The sequence below is a fragment of the Pelodiscus sinensis genome, chromosome 21, assembly GCF_049634645.1.
Source record: "Pelodiscus sinensis isolate JC-2024 chromosome 21, ASM4963464v1, whole genome shotgun sequence".
Lineage (NCBI taxonomy): Eukaryota > Metazoa > Chordata > Testudines > Trionychidae > Pelodiscus > Pelodiscus sinensis.
In genome coordinates this window covers 5379420-5394808 of record NC_134731.1, presented here as the reverse complement: position 1 = coordinate 5394808, position 15389 = coordinate 5379420, and the positions used below count along the sequence as shown (strand labels likewise).

At 45.8% G+C, this 15389-nt stretch overlaps 1 protein-coding gene across 1 annotated transcript; it reads right to left on the bottom strand.

Moving 5' to 3' along the window:
- Nucleotides 1-1113: 1113 nt before the first annotated feature.
- SMG8 (SMG8 nonsense mediated mRNA decay factor) lies at nt 1114-15154 on the bottom strand. Its single transcript, XM_006138660.4, has 4 exons — nt 13342-15154; nt 10460-10605; nt 8250-9125; nt 1114-2890 (listed from the first exon to the last, which is right to left on the bottom strand). Exons 1-4 carry the CDS (start codon nt 15101-15103, stop codon nt 2693-2695), a joined length of 2982 nt encoding a protein of 993 aa, XP_006138722.4. The 5' UTR covers nt 15104-15154; the 3' UTR covers nt 1114-2692.
- Nucleotides 15155-15389: the final 235 nt, after the last annotated feature.

Genomic DNA, 15389 nt, shown 5'->3' with positions numbered 1-15389 from the left:
CCTCAGTTTTCCCTGCTCCACCCACCTCGCTCCCATCCCCACCTCCCTCAGCCCCGGGAAGTGGATGAATCCTCGCCCTGGAGCTTGCACCCCTTTATTGCACAGGTGGGGTTCACCCCCTTCCCTGAGGGCACTTCCCTCCCAGCCGGAAGAATGAACTTCCCCTTCTGCGGAGGATTTAGACCAGTGGTCCCCAACCTTTCGGGGCTGCCGGGCACCTGGGGGCAGGGGCCGCGCATCCGCCAGGGGTGCAAGAATGGCTCAGCCAGCCTTGGTTACTAGGCAGGTGTATATAAATGCCCCGGCAGGCCTTAGGGACCACTGACTTAGACCTTTCTTTCCCTACCCAGACTGAGATTAAACCCTGCCATGCAGCATAAGGGAACTTGACACCATGGAAGGAATTCCCTCTCCCCATCCCATCCCTCATAGGTGAGGGGTCTGCCTCCATTGTGGGGGGTTGCTTCTTTAGTCTTCCTCCCCCAGTCTTTGAAAGGAACCTCAAACTCCTTCCTGATTTCTCCAATGGTTTAGGCAGAGCATTTCTTGGGATCAACCCTTCCCCCTAACCTATACACTTTTGTGTCAAGCTTCATAATTTTTCACCCCACAGCCCTTAAGCCTCTGTGGAGGGCAGCCGTTCTTGCATTCCCTGAGCTCTTCCCATGCTACTGGGGAATGGAAGAGGTAGCACCTGTACAGAAATAGAGACAACAGAGCATTTTTTGATTAAAGATGTTAGTCATCTGCACATCACGGGGTTTAGTGCAGCCCTAATAGGGGTTGGGGCCCCACAGGGTAAAATCAGTTGCGGGTGGTTCAACTGATGTAAAATAGGTATTTTATAAATACCATTGTTTCCTGCTGTTTTACTTTCCACCTTGAATTTTCCTCTTCTTCTAGCAACAGTCTAAACATAATTTCAGTTTATGTATGCAAATTCTTCTCGGAATTATGTTTCTCTATCAATTGCTGTTTGAAGAATTTAGTAAGTTGGCTCCTTCTTAAGTCTTCTAATCCATGATCTCAAAGCACCCACTTCTGTGCATTAAGTCACACGGCAGCCCGCAAGGAAGGAGGGAGGTATTATTCACATCTTACAATTCAGAAAAATGAGGCAGATATTTCAGTAATTTACTGACATGACAAATAACTGGAAGAGACAATAACCCACTTCTCTCACGTATTTGGGGAACAACATGATGTATGAGCTGGCCTGTAAGAAGGAAATAGCAACTAGGATAGCGAAAGCAAGAGCGAGTTTGAAAGCGATGGAGAAGATCTGGAAAAGTAAAGTGATTAGCTTAGGAACAAAGCTGAGCGTCTTGAAAACGTGTGTTGTACAAATGTGAGACATGGGTGATAACAAAAGATGTGAAGAGAAGGCTATTGGTGTTTGAGAGGAGCTGTGACAAAAAGATCCTGAGAATAGGATGGATGCAGAAGGTCATCAATGAGGAAGTATATAGGAAGATACAGCGGAAAGAGAACCTACTGCAGTTATACAACGGAAGTTACAGCTATTTGGGCATTTCTGCAGAATGAACAACGAGCGAAAAGTTAAGAACCTGGTATTCGGAATAATGGATGGTCTGAATAGGAGAGGCAGAACCCCACAGAGAATGGGTAGATGATATAGTAGATTGGTGCGGAACTAGTCTACAGAAACTAAGCCACTCAGCACTGGACAGGGAAAGATGGAAGGAAATAGTGAAGGAGGCATTGGACACCAACAGGCATTGAGCCCATGGTTGTTGATAATGATGATGCTACAACTGCAATCTGGGAGAAATTCTAACCCTTTGATATATACTACTAGGGTTTTTTTGGGGGAGGGGGGGTTGGTTTTAATTTTTAAATGTTATTTATAACGTGTTTCAGTTTTCAATATTTTGTCTTTTTAAAAGCACACCTAATCCTGCCTTATGGCCACAGCTATCGCACTGCATAATTTTCAAACAAGATCTGGTTGTCCAATCCGCAAATATAGACATACGTTTAAATTATTTTTTTAAATATCTGATCTGAATGAACTGAATTCCTGATGCTGATGGAATTGAGCACAAATTTTAAAAAATGACAAGGTATCTGCAATTACATTTTACAAGCTCAAATATAAAGTTTCTGCTAACAAAACAGTAAGAGTACATATTTTTAAGGTTCTCTTTTCACTGTCTCCAGCTGACAAACAGCTTGATTCCAAGCAGATATAATTTCAGAGTTCTTAAGTAATTAGAGAGGCACTCCTGATTCATCAAAATGTACTTAAACAAATGGTCTGGTAGCACTTTATAGACTAACAAAACATGTAGCTGGTATCATGAGCTTTCATGGGCACAGCCTGGCTACCAGACCATTTGTTGTTTTTTAAGTTTATCATGTACAGACTAACTCGGCTACCCCCTGAAGCTGCATCAAAATATGTCAGGAAACAGGCTCAAAACATATGAAGATGAAGTAAAAGGAGTTGCTTTCTACTTATGAATACTAATTAGGTAAACAGAGAGAATTGCCATGTTCCTTTCTCCACTTTGATATTCAGATCTTTATTCTGAATCTGGACTCTTTACATGCAGTGGTTTCACTATACCAAGCAGTGATTACTGTTTACCCAGAGTCAGGAATCAAATTCCATTATTTGGATTGAGAAAACAAGTCTCCTTAAACGAGGACCAGTTTGCCAGAATAATTCTTATTGTGTAATGGCTTTTAGTATTCCTCGAACAATCTTGTAACTCATTAACTGCTGGCTTTCTTTTGGAGGAAAACAGGGTCCACGTTCTGTCACATAAGCATAAGGGAATCGCAGCACCCACAGTCCGTCAGGCAGGAGGGTTATTTCCTGTTTCTCAGGGTAAAATATCGGGCAAGGTGGAGGCCCTGGTTGAACCTAAAAAAGAACAACAACATAGAAAATATGTTAAGTGTTAGTCTATAAAGTGCTACCAGACCATCTGCTTGCTGTTTTTTTAAAAGATAAAATTAACAAACTATTTGAATAAAACCGTCTCAAATAACCAATTCAGTCTATTTATTCGTCTTTCACTAATAACTAATTCACTCTATTAAGTCTTTAGAAATGTGCTAAAGTGGTTTTAAACCTCATTTTAGTAAAGACAGTGTTTAAATGTTGTTCTTGCCAGAAAGAAAATTAGTTTCAAACCTCAGTGTGATCGAGATGCTGATTTTAAGATAGTGATACAATGCCAAATATGCTAAGTCCTCATCTCACATTACAAAAATCTACTTAAGGATTAAAAAAAGGGATCCAGTTGCATCTGTGCAATGCAGACAAGACTAAACTGTTTCAGATCTAATTGTTCTATATTTTGGATTTTTCAGGATTGAAGCATAATTCAAGAATATTTCAAATATTGTTTGGTATCAACTCCACTAAGCTGGTGTCACAACCAGGTCAAGAAATGATGTGTTGTAATTGTTTCCTCCAGCATATTAAATTTTCACAGGATAGACAAGGGCCTTAAAAATCATATTACTTATGGGCACAAGTATCACTAACTGTATGGTTATACAGGCAGTCCCTGGGTTACGTACAAGATAGGGACTGTAGGTTTGTTCTTAAGTTGAATCTGTATGTAAGTCGGAACTGGCGTCCAGATTCAGCCGCTGCTGAAACTGATCAGTTTCAACAGTGGCTGAATCTGGACGCCAGTTCTGACTTACATACAGATTCATCTTAAGAACCCCAGGCATCCCCAAGTCAGCTGCTGCTGAAACTGATCAGCAGCTGATTCCAGGAAGCCCGGGGCAGGGGCTTCCTGTAGTCAGCCGCTGGTCAGTTTCAGCAGCGGCTGACTTGGGGACGCCTGGGGCAGAGCAGTTGGGGTGCTGCTGGGTTGGTCCAGTAGCGCAGCCGCTCCTCGGCGCTACTGGACCAACCCAGCAGCACCCAAGCTGCTCTGCCCCAGGCGTCCTGATTCAGCCGCTGCTGAAACTGACCAGCAGTTGCTGAATCAGGACGCCTGGGGCAGAGCAGCTGGGGTGCTGCCGGGTTGGTCCCGTAGCGCCCAGAGCAGCGCTACGGGACCAACCGGCAGCGCCCCAGCTGCTGTACCACAGGCGTCCCGAGCAAAGCCGCGGAGCACAGGGGCAGCCCAGACGCGCCGTGGCTGTCCTGCTGCCCTTGGGCTCCGTGGCTTTCCTCTGCTTTGCTCCCCCTCTCCCTGGTCTGCAGACCAGGGGGATGGGGAGCAAAGCCGCGGAACACGCGGGCAGCAGACAGCCCAGCAGCAAAGCAGCCCAGCAGACAGCCCGGGGAGCAAAGCATAGCAAAGCCGCGGAGCACACGGGCAGCGGACAGCCCAGACGCGTCTGGGCTGTCCGCGTGATCCGCCGCTTTGCTCCCCGTCCCCCTGGTCTGCAGACCAGGGAGACGGGGAGCAAAGCCGCGGAGCACGCGGGCAGCCCAGACGCGTCTGGGCTGTCCGCTGCCCGCGTGCTCCGCGGCTTTGCTTCCTCTCCCTGATCTGCTGGAGACCAGGGAGATGGCCCCGTTCGTAACTGCGGATCTGACATAAGTCGGATCTGCGTAACTCGGGGACTGTCTGTACTTCATTCTTCTCCCTCATGAGAGGAATGCAAATGCAGACACCCAAAATTGTAAATGAAGCAGGGATTTAAATATCCCGTGCTTCATTTGCATAATCGCATTATGGCATTATTTTGAAATAGCACTATTTCGAGAGAAAAAATGGGGTTATTTTGAGATAAAACCCTTCGAGTAAGGGTTATTTCGAGGGAAGGGTTTTATCTCGAAATAACCCTGTTTTTTCTCTCGAAATAGTGCTATTTCAAAATAATGCCATAATGCGATTATGCAAATGAAGGGCGGGATATTTAAATCCCCGCTTCGTTTGCAATTTCGGATGTCTGCATTTGCATTTCTCTCAAGAGAGAGAGGAATGACGTGTAGACATACTCTAAGTGACTTAGCATTTTCCTTGCTATTTCATCCACATTCATCCTGAAATGGTGGTATTTAAAACCACTGCTTAAAGGGTTCATCTTGCAGTTCATACACAGGCAAAACTCATGGAAGTTAAATGCAAGTCTAGAAGGTTAGATTGCAAATGTTTCTTAACCATTTAAATGAAGTTACTGCATTTTGTGTGTATAATTGGTGCCTTGCTTTAGCCATTTTTCTGACCTCATCGTTCGTACTTCACCGCTGTGTAGCTTTAACCATTACTTTTGCTTGAACTTGAAAAACAAAAACCAGTTTAGTATGTGGATCTTTAAGGTAGGGATGTTAAATATTAGTTAACTGAATAGTCGATTAACCTCATGAATTCTTATCGGTTAACCTCATGAATTCTTATCGGTTAGTCGACTATTCTATAGTGGCTGGGGCTGGCAGCTAGTGCACTCCCACCCCACTCCTGAGGAGCCCCTTGCCACCCCACGCTGCTGTGTTTCTATCAGAGGCAGCAGCGCACTGTGGCATTAGCCTTTGTCCGGGGGTGTGTGTCTGAGCTCCCAGACCCCGCGTAGCTGGAAATGAGCCAGGCTGCTAGCCAGCCTGCTAAAAAAATTATTGGCAAGGGGCAGTGGGGGGGAATGCATGTAGTCTATTGCATTAACCTATAAGCTTTTGATTATAGGTTAATAGACTACACTATTACATCCCTATCTACTTTAAGGTTTCCTCTAAAACAAGCTCTGTTTGCTTTGTAGGAATATAGCACTGAAAGGGACCTCTTGAGACAGAGAGTCCAGTCCCTTGCTTTCAGAGGCAAATCAGACATACAATTCTGTTTTTTTAAATTTATCAAGCTCCATCTTAAAATTAGGTAGGTTGTTTGTCCCCACTTCTCTTCTCCTATTGGAAGACTATTCTAGAATCTCATTAGAGATTTTCTAATTAGAAACCGTCTAAATTTCCAACCTTCTCTATCCCTGATTCCTCCCACTGCATTTATAGAGAATAATCATATTTCCTTCCAGTCTTCATTTTGCTAGGCTCAACAAGACACCTTTTAGTCTCCTCATATAAGATGGGTTCCCCATTCCACAGATCATTCTAATAGCAATTTTCTGTTCCAGTTTGAATTAATCTCTCTAACATGGATATATGAAGATCCCAGGGCAATAGAGGAGTAGATTGTTTCTCCCCACAGGTGAGATAAATATGCTATGCACTGGCTGCATTTCAGTAGTGCTGAATTATATTCTTTAGGTACCAACACATGAAAAATGTTTTTCATATTTTGCAAAGTGCTATATTACTTAGACTTTAGACCTCACATGCTTTTAGCACATTGGGCTACCCACATTTGCCATGCTTTATCATCAGCTGCCATATGACCTTTCAATTCATCCTAGGTCTACCCTTCTTTCTTGTTGGATTTTCTGGCTTCCAACAGACAGCCATAATCGGTAGTCTTTTATGATCCATTTGTAATGCATGCCCTAGCCATCAAGGTCTTCGATTACAAAGTACTTACAGACTCCTTGCTTTAGCCATTTTTCTGACCTCATCATTCATTTTTCTTTAAGATTATTCTATGACAGAGTACTAGAGGAAAACACATCTTGTTCACTGCTTTAAATAAAAGTAAGTGGGAATATATCAATTTCCTCTTCACAGCATCTAGAAATAGATTAAAATTATATCTTTTTTACTCCTACAGATTCTCCCTGTCCCCAGAGTTCAGAGAAGAATTGAAGATAAAAATCCATCTTAGCCATGCATCACCATTTTTCTGGGAAGATATTTTAATTTCTTATGCTCCCATTGCTCAGTAATTATTTTTAAAAAGACAGTTTATTTTAGTGCACTTTCTGTGGCATACTTATTTGAAATGTTTTTTCAACCTATGGGAACCCCACTATGTCACCTGTGATAAAATGTGTATTATGGAGAAAGTTAGGTTGACAAATGTTAAAGTCACACAATAGCAACAGCATATACAACAAACTTCCCCTACCACTACTGTACTCAAAACTGATCTGTGGGGATAATCTGTAAAGAAAGAGAAGGGACTTGTCTTCATGGCCCATTCAGTCCTTGCTGAAAATATCAAAGAGCATTTCCTATGAGATGGTGGTTTATATGTTGTCTGCAGGCTGAGAATCACTAAAATTGGCCCATGTGGAATGGATTTGTTGACAACAATCCAAGAACTTTTGGCTAGTACCAATTTGGACTGACCTAATGAACATTATTTAAATCTTGGTTCAGATTGAAAATAACTGGTTAGATTGCATTCTCTCACCTCTTGCAACGAAGAAAGATCTTATGTTCCTTTATGTGTCTTTCTGTACCACAATAAGTATTAAAAGCAAGAAGTTGATCAGATTTGACATCCTTACCCAGGGCTTAAAGAAATTAACTGGTTGGTGCATTACAAAGCCAATTTCTCCTGCCATTAACACCTGCATTTCCACATCAAAAAGCTGTGAGACACATTCAGCACACAGCCTCATTAACACGGGTCCTACCATTGACAGGTGGCAGTCTGTTAGGAAATGCGTAATTAGCTAATCATATTTCTATCAACTATACGATTAGTTGATAAGGGAGGAAGCCTCAGTCCTGGCTCATGCAGAATTCAGCAACTACCTTCTGCTGTGACTCCGCAGTTTAAATGTAGTAAGAGCTGGGAGGGCAAGAGCGACAGCAGAAATAGCTCCTGGACCCGGCGTGAGCTGGGACTGAGCCAGGCTTACTCAGACCTCCCATGAACAGGGGTTGCTGCCAGAGTAGCCTGTGTTTGCGGCCAGCCCCGGTTCACGGGATGTGGAGCAGCCCTTGCCCATGGTGAGCCTGGGTCCGCTGTGGCCAAGAGGTTGCTTCGTGGCAGTTTGCCCTCACCCCCCTGCGCTGCTGCCTTGGAGAGGCTCCTGCTTTTCTCCACTTGCTGCCTCTGATACAGAGGCAGCAACGGATGGAGCAATGCGAGTAATCGACTCAACTAACCGATAAGCCTAGAATTATCAGTTATTCGACTACTTGCTTACATCCCTAACTTCTGCTGTTATATATATATATATATCACTTGGTTTCTGTTGTTTCCACTCCAATTCAACTGATGAAGTGGGTTTATATAGGAGTCTATATATTTTGGTTAGTCTCTAAAGTGCCACAGGACTACTTGTTTTTTAAAGTTACAGCCAAATATGGCTACCCCTCTCACACGATAAGTATTGTTAATACATCTTTTAGAGTTACTTTGTGCTGTTCCTACAGTCACTTACAGATAGCTAGATTCTATTTTTTAATTTCTTACCTGAGGTGTCAGTATTATCTGCAGTGGAGCATCTGGCACCACAACAAAAAGTCTTATGAACTGAGCATAATATGGTTTAAGTCCTCGGCCCTGAGTCGATGAGAGGATGTATAAAGGCATATCAGAATTAAGGGCTTTTATAGCTGATTCTTTTGGACCGCCTCCCATCACCTTCATGACTTTATCAGGCCCTGAACACATGAACCTTCGACCACGGGCATCTTCATATTCAAATCCAACGAAGGCTCGAGCTATGTCATCTCTCCTCCTTCCTCTTCCCATTACAACTGCACTTCGTTTCCCAGGAACGGCTTTATTAGGAGCAGGCCACGAGTTAGTGTCTAGATCTCCCTCATCTTCTGCTCTTGTCCTGATGACTATGTCCCAAGGCATTAAGTAGTTTGTTCCCGGGATAAAGCCCTGCTGGTCTAAGCCAGTATGAAAATTATAAGCTTTAGCAGGGCCAAGTTTGACCAGTGACCAGCTAGAGAATTTGGGAAGAAGGCCCTTAGGGCAATTAGAATGAAGCATGCCAGGAAGATACTCAACGGTGGATGCCTGACGATCCACCAAGCTTGGCCTCTTCTCACTTTTAGACTCTGATGCTTGGCCATGAGCTTCTGCATTGTCTCCTCCACCTTGAGGATCAGCTGGGTAGGTGCCCAGGCTATCTGTCGACTGACCCAAACTAAGGGCTAAGCTCAGGCTGGTGCTCTCTCCCTGGGTTTGAGGCTCTTTTTCTTTAAGTTTCTCAGATTCTCCTTCTGGAGGGGCAGGTGAGGACTCATTCTTGGCTGGTGCTGGATCAGGTGTACTCGGCTGAAATACTGGGAAGTTGACATGGTCCAGCTTCCCGCAACATTTCTCTTCCAGCAGCTATGAAAGATGAAACAGAGTTAACGTGTCATCTGCAGTCTCAATGTTCACATAGCCCCGAATCACAAAATTAACTGAATGTAATTTAATATAATAAGCTGCAGTGTCAACAAGTCAATGCGACTTAGCATCAAGTAAGTATTTAAAGGCTTTGTTTTGGTGAAGTGGGAATGAATGAACTACAGACACTGTGCATGTAACTGTTATATTTGGGCCTAGTGCACACGTTATTTTTGTAGTAGTACAGGTTGAACCTCTCGCGTCCTGCAACATCCCTGACCCAGTGTGATTTTAGTTGGCCATCCCATGGTAAGTGGACATCCAGCTAAGTTCCCCATGGTCCTATAAAGTTTGTTTACAGCCACCAGTCCTGGCTCTCAGTGTTCTGTGCTGTTATTTAGCCCTAAATGTCTTCTAAGAACCCAGTAAGCAGTGGAAGTGTTGGTAATGCTGCTAGACAATATTGACCTCCGGTGGTCGTCTGTGAGTCTGTTCAAGAACTCTTCCTAAATTTGGCATGCAGCTCCCTCTTAAACCCAAGTCAGGGTTTGGTTGTGCCAAGGCAATGGGATATGCACAGGGTGCTATTTGTTTCTCATCAACCAGAAAGGGAGGGCTGCGAAGGCCAGGACAGTTATACTCTAGAACGATCACAGGGAGGCAACAAGCGTTCCCCTGGGAGCAACGGTGTTGTCAGGCCAGGCAGTGCAGTCCTCAACAGTCCCATGGGGCAATGCCTCTATTGGGCTGGGCAGCTCAGCCCCCGACAGCCCTGAGTTGGCCCTGGGGAGCAATGATGCTGGCTGCCCCCTCCATTGTGCCCCCTTTCCCTAACTCCACAAATCCCGCCACCTTACAAGGGCCAACGCTCTGCCCTGACTGCTGCACCATCCTCCCCGCAGCCCGGATAAATCCTCTAGTATTAGTATAACTGTGCCTTACATCTTCCCTTATAAAACTACACCAATACAAGCCTCGGCTCATCGGTTAACTGCGTACTCGCATACATGTTAACATCCCTAATTCAGAGTGCCATGAATCACTGCTGTGGCCCACTAAGATGAAGGAGGGCCACTCATGCAACCCATTCTCTATTCTTGGTTGCTCATCACTGAGTTAAGGCAACAGGGATAAAGCTGTTTGGGTATTACAGGAGCAGGATAAGAAAAAGTAATATTTAAATAAAAAAAGAGGCTAACTGTCCTCTTACTATCCTTCTCCAAAGTCACCTCATAAATTTCTCTTTGGATTCCTCAGGATAAGCTATGCCGTATTTTGACAGCTTAATAAAAAAAGATTTCCCTTTGAAGTAAAAATGGCAAACTAATGATTACCTGATAGAAGTCATAGTTGGCTGCTTTAATATCAAAAGGATCATCCCGGGGTGCTTGTTTCCTCCCACAGTTACAGGCACCAGTGGAGCGAGCCCGGCTGTTGTGATACAACACTGGTGGGGTTCTATCTGGCTCTGGTTTTTCTCCTGAAAAAGTAACAAGATTAATTGACATTTACTTCACACCATCTGGAGAGCTGCTTGTATAATGTGGCTATCTTCAACTTTCTTCTGCAACGATCCTTCACATGTACCCCCAAATTACTTCCCAACATTGCCAATTTATCATGCAATTTACCCTTCCCCTGTGCTTATTATATAGCCAATTACAAAGGCCCTCCTTTTTTGCCAATTGCTTATTCTGCAGGATGTGGAACTGCTATGTAATAATTACAATTACATGTTCCATCCATTTGACTGATTGTTATTGTGGTTGGTCCATGACTGAAAGGGGTAAATTCAAGCAGAGGATAGACAGACCCCCCCATTTATCAATACTTAAAAGGCAATTCAACTACCATTTACTTTCAGTTTTATCTCTGACCAAGGTGAGTTCAACAATCTGGTTTGGGGGGGATCCAAGCAGAGAAAACAGGAACAGTGAAGTTTGTATGTATAAGAAAAGGTCCCTAAAGTACAGGAGAAAGTGAAGCAGACTACTGGGTAATAGACTGAACCTGAATCCCTAGAGCCAAAATGGTCAGGCATAAATTAAGGACTACTGAAGCTTTAGGAAAGGCAAATATACACAGACCGTGTATTGTGTTGAAATCCATTTTTCTTGTCTTGCTGTTACAAACAAACAATACATTGTTTTGAAGATGCTGTTTTGGGTTATTTGGTTCAGCACAGGTCTTCGGTGAGGCCTGTAGATCAATCATGGGTGGTACAGAGGGAAAACTATGTTGTCCTTTTACCAAGTAAAGGCAAGAAAACGAACACGAGAGGATGCAGTCAGACAATTTCAAAGGTGCAGCTATGCCTGAACCAGGATACTTTCGAGTTCTTGCTTGAAGGACAAATGATTCTTATTCACTGCATAGACAGGCTCTACTTATACTGGCCTTTAACATAGTGCGTGCTCCTCTCTAGAACTTTACCTCCCTTAAATATGCTTGTTGCTAGAAAGGATGTCTGTCCAACTAACTAATAATGAGCCCCATCCTGCAATCCTTAATCCCACCAACTAGCAATTAGTTTTCGGGATTGTTTTTCTAAAATCAGAGTTCTGGGGAAGTGATGACACAAGGGGCTGAGAATAGGGTAGGGAGCCTTTAACCTCTAGATTAGGGGTCAGCAACCTTTCCGAAGTGGCATTCAAGATTTAACCGTCCTTCCTTGGCCTGCGCCACTCTCCCAGGAGGGACTTTCCTCACCATACACCCCACTTGGTCTCCTACCCTGGGCTCCGCTGCGGCTTTTCCTGTGATGCTTTCAAAGTTTCACTTTTTTTTAAAAATCACTGATTAATATTAAATATAAAGTAAAAATAAAAAGAGAAACCCAAACTACACACCCTAAATCTTTGTCAATAATAAAGCAACTAAAACAATAAAAATTAAAATAATTAAAAAAAAAAAAATTATAGGTATTCTTATAAAATACAAAAAATAATACTTCTTACCCAAAACCTTTTAAAAGCTCAAAAAAGGTCACAAGCTGGGTGGTTTAAAAACAAAAAACAACCAACCAACCAACCACACACACACACACACACACCCCGAGTTGCAACCGCCCAAGTTGCGACCCCCCACACTTACAATTATTTTTTAAAGTGCAGAAGGGGCAGAAAACCCCCGACTTATGTCCCTGGCCTGCATTTATGACCGTGCACAGCGCCTATCGTCAATGAAGGTTCAAGTTATGACGCCCCCGACTTGCGCCGCTTCCCCAGGAACTGATCGCGATGCAAGTCGGGAGTCGCCCGTATTCAAAATAGGGATGTGAATAGTTAATGTCACCCTACTGGGTGATGCTTACTACTTACGGTCAGTGGGCTGCTCCAACTCTGCAGGCCCGGCGCTCCACAGACAGGGATGCTCCAGCCTGGCAGGATCAGCCCCCACCCTGGCCCCGGCTGGGGCCACCGCTACCAGAGCAGCTTCTGCCCGACACCCTCCGTATGCGGGGGAGCAGCAGAGGGAGGCTGAGCTCCTGCCATGTGTCACTCTAAATTGGCTCATGTGTCATGGCTGCTGACTCCTCTAGTTCTGATACCTGTTACCACCCTTTAATTATTGTTTTGTCTTCTGTCTTCTATTAAGTGAGTTTGGTGGTCGCATCCCTCATGTACACATTGCATGCACCATCTCACAACTCAGTTTCCGCATGGCTAGGAAGGCCTGAAATGACCATGGACACACTTATTTTCAATTCCTGGGAGTAGTCACTCCCATCAGGATTAGGCGCATCAGTAGGATGAATTAAGGATGCTACAATACAGCCTTTGCTATAACTAGAGCCCTGCCTGGATATAAAATTCGTATCTGCTTCTGCCAAAAGGATTCCTGGACACCTGTGGTTATAAAGCAGATACCTGTTTTACAACTACATATATCTGCAAACTTGCAAGGTTCTAGATATAAAATGTGTATCAGCAAAAATAAGCCATGGATACCTTAGGATTTGCAGGGCTCTAGATATAACTATTCCTTCAATAAACAGAGAAATGGAATCTCTAAAACCATCATTCCTGTGCTTTTCACAAACATTAACATTAGACATGTAGAGACTCCAGAAAGAGATCTTTATATATTGTTCTCAGTTTCTAAAAAACAAAGCCAGTTTTAAAATTTGATGGTCAGTCAGATATAAAATATTTTATGGCTTAAAATTTGCAAAAGTGAACTACAAAAGGATCCTAACACAACTGTGCTTAGTTACCTGATTTTGGGAGTAAGTGAAATTTATGCACACAGTGCTGATCAGTTAAACTTCGCTCCTCACACAGCTGATGTCCATTGCTCCAGAACTTGTAACAGTCTTCATGAAGCTGCATGGCATACTTGTGAAAGGCTGGTCCTCGGGCATGCTGGCTGTACACACGCAAGGCTTGTGCCAGCTGATTCTTATGAACTGTCATAGTATAGTTATGGGGCAAGTTGGACTGGTAGGCACTGTGGGCCATAGGGAGAGCCTTTTGACAACGGTTTTCAGAAAATTTGGTGTCTATATCTAGGTACCCTTCCAAGACTTTGATGCTGCCCATAATTTTAGAGGTCAGTTCCCCAGTGAGGGAAGCTGGGTCATCATCTTTCCCCTCAATGGCCACATCATATAGTTTCTGGGCTGCAGCAACCCACTTCTGATATGTAGGAAGTTCAAAGTGAGAGGGCTGAGGGTTTCTTCCCACACTGTCATCAAAGCCTTTCTTGCTGAGCACCAACTCCACATGCTGCCATAGAAACTCCTTCAAAGTGCAGTCCACTAACTGCCCAGAGGAACTGGAGCTGCTACTGCTACTCTCAACATGGAAAGACAGCTGCTGCCTGCCATGTCTCATCATCTGGTATCTCCTTGGTCCTGCCAAGGTGGGTGCCAGCAAAGAATCTGTCTCTTTCATCGTGCAGTTGTTCCTGAGCTGCTCCAGCAGCATGGCCACCGGGTCTTCTCCATCCTGGGTCCCACCAGCCACGATGTAGACAAAGGCCTGGTTAGCAGGCACAGTGAAAAGGCAGTTGATGCTCTGGTTGGTCAGCACCCGACTCTTACGGAAAATGCGGTAGATCTGGTCCTCCAGAGCATGCTGCAACCTCCTCTTGGGCGAATGCTTCTTGGGTGGGGGCTTCTCCAGCTGGCCACAGAGATCTTGCCCCCTGCCTGGTGGGGGGTCCACCTTCAGGGCCCCATTAAGCTGGAAGAGGAAGAGGAGGCGGGGCGGGCATGGCCTACAGTTGAGTTTCCACTCCTTGCCAACGGGGCAGTCCTTGATGGCAGCCTTGAGGGAGGGCAGCACCTTCTGCCTCAGCCCATCCAGCGCCCTGAAGACCCGGTCGTAGGTGATGTCGAAGGAGCAGGTGGGGTGCACCAGCAGCAGGATGTGGCAAACGGAGAAGAGGTAAAGGAGGCTCAGGCAGTGCAGCTTCTCCTGGTGCTTCCAGAACTCGTGGGCCTCGGCGTGCGGCAGCGGAGCGCCAGGGGGGTGCCCGAGGCCCGGCACCCGGGCGTCCCCGGCGCTGAGGTCCCGGCAGGCCTGCAGCAGCTGCGGGGTGTCGCAGATGGAGGTGAGCACCAGGTACAGCACCTTGCTGTCCTGGCTGTAATAGGCCTGCAGCAGGTTGTAATCCTGGGCCCCGGGCTCCTCCTCCTCCTCCTCGCCGGCCGCGGGCTCCCCGCCCGCCCCGCGCTCGGCGCCGCCCGGCCCCGCGTCCTCCCGCTGGAAGAGGGGGAAGACCTGCCGGTCGCACACGGTGCTCACCAGCGCCGCCTTCTCGGAGCTCAGCTGCAGGGCGGTCTTGCCGAAGATGCCCACCACACACACCTCCTCCTCGCCGGGTGCCGCGGCGCCCGTCCCGCCGCCCCCCTCCTCCGCGCCGGCGCCGCCGGCCAGCAGCAGCTCCCGCAGGCTCACGGGCACAGTCATCGCAGCGAGCGCGGCGCCCCGCTGGAACGAGAGTCCCTCAGAGCATGCGCCACTGCGGCGCATGCGCCGTAATGGGCTAGGCGCCGTTGTGGTCACCGCGCATGCTCACAACTCGGGGCGACGCTGAGCTGCCCTCACGTCGCCCTAAGAAGCGGCTCCCTTAGCCACGTGGGTTGCTAAGTCAGATGGCAAAAGGGAAAGGTGGAGAAAACGGGGAAGAAGAGCAGATCCGTTATTGCCAGTGAAACACTGGCGCCAAGAGGAGACGAGATTCTTCCAGGAGACTTGCACACAGCAGTTCTTCAAACCACCCACGCCCCCAGGGAAATATGTGACAGCCCAGCTTTCA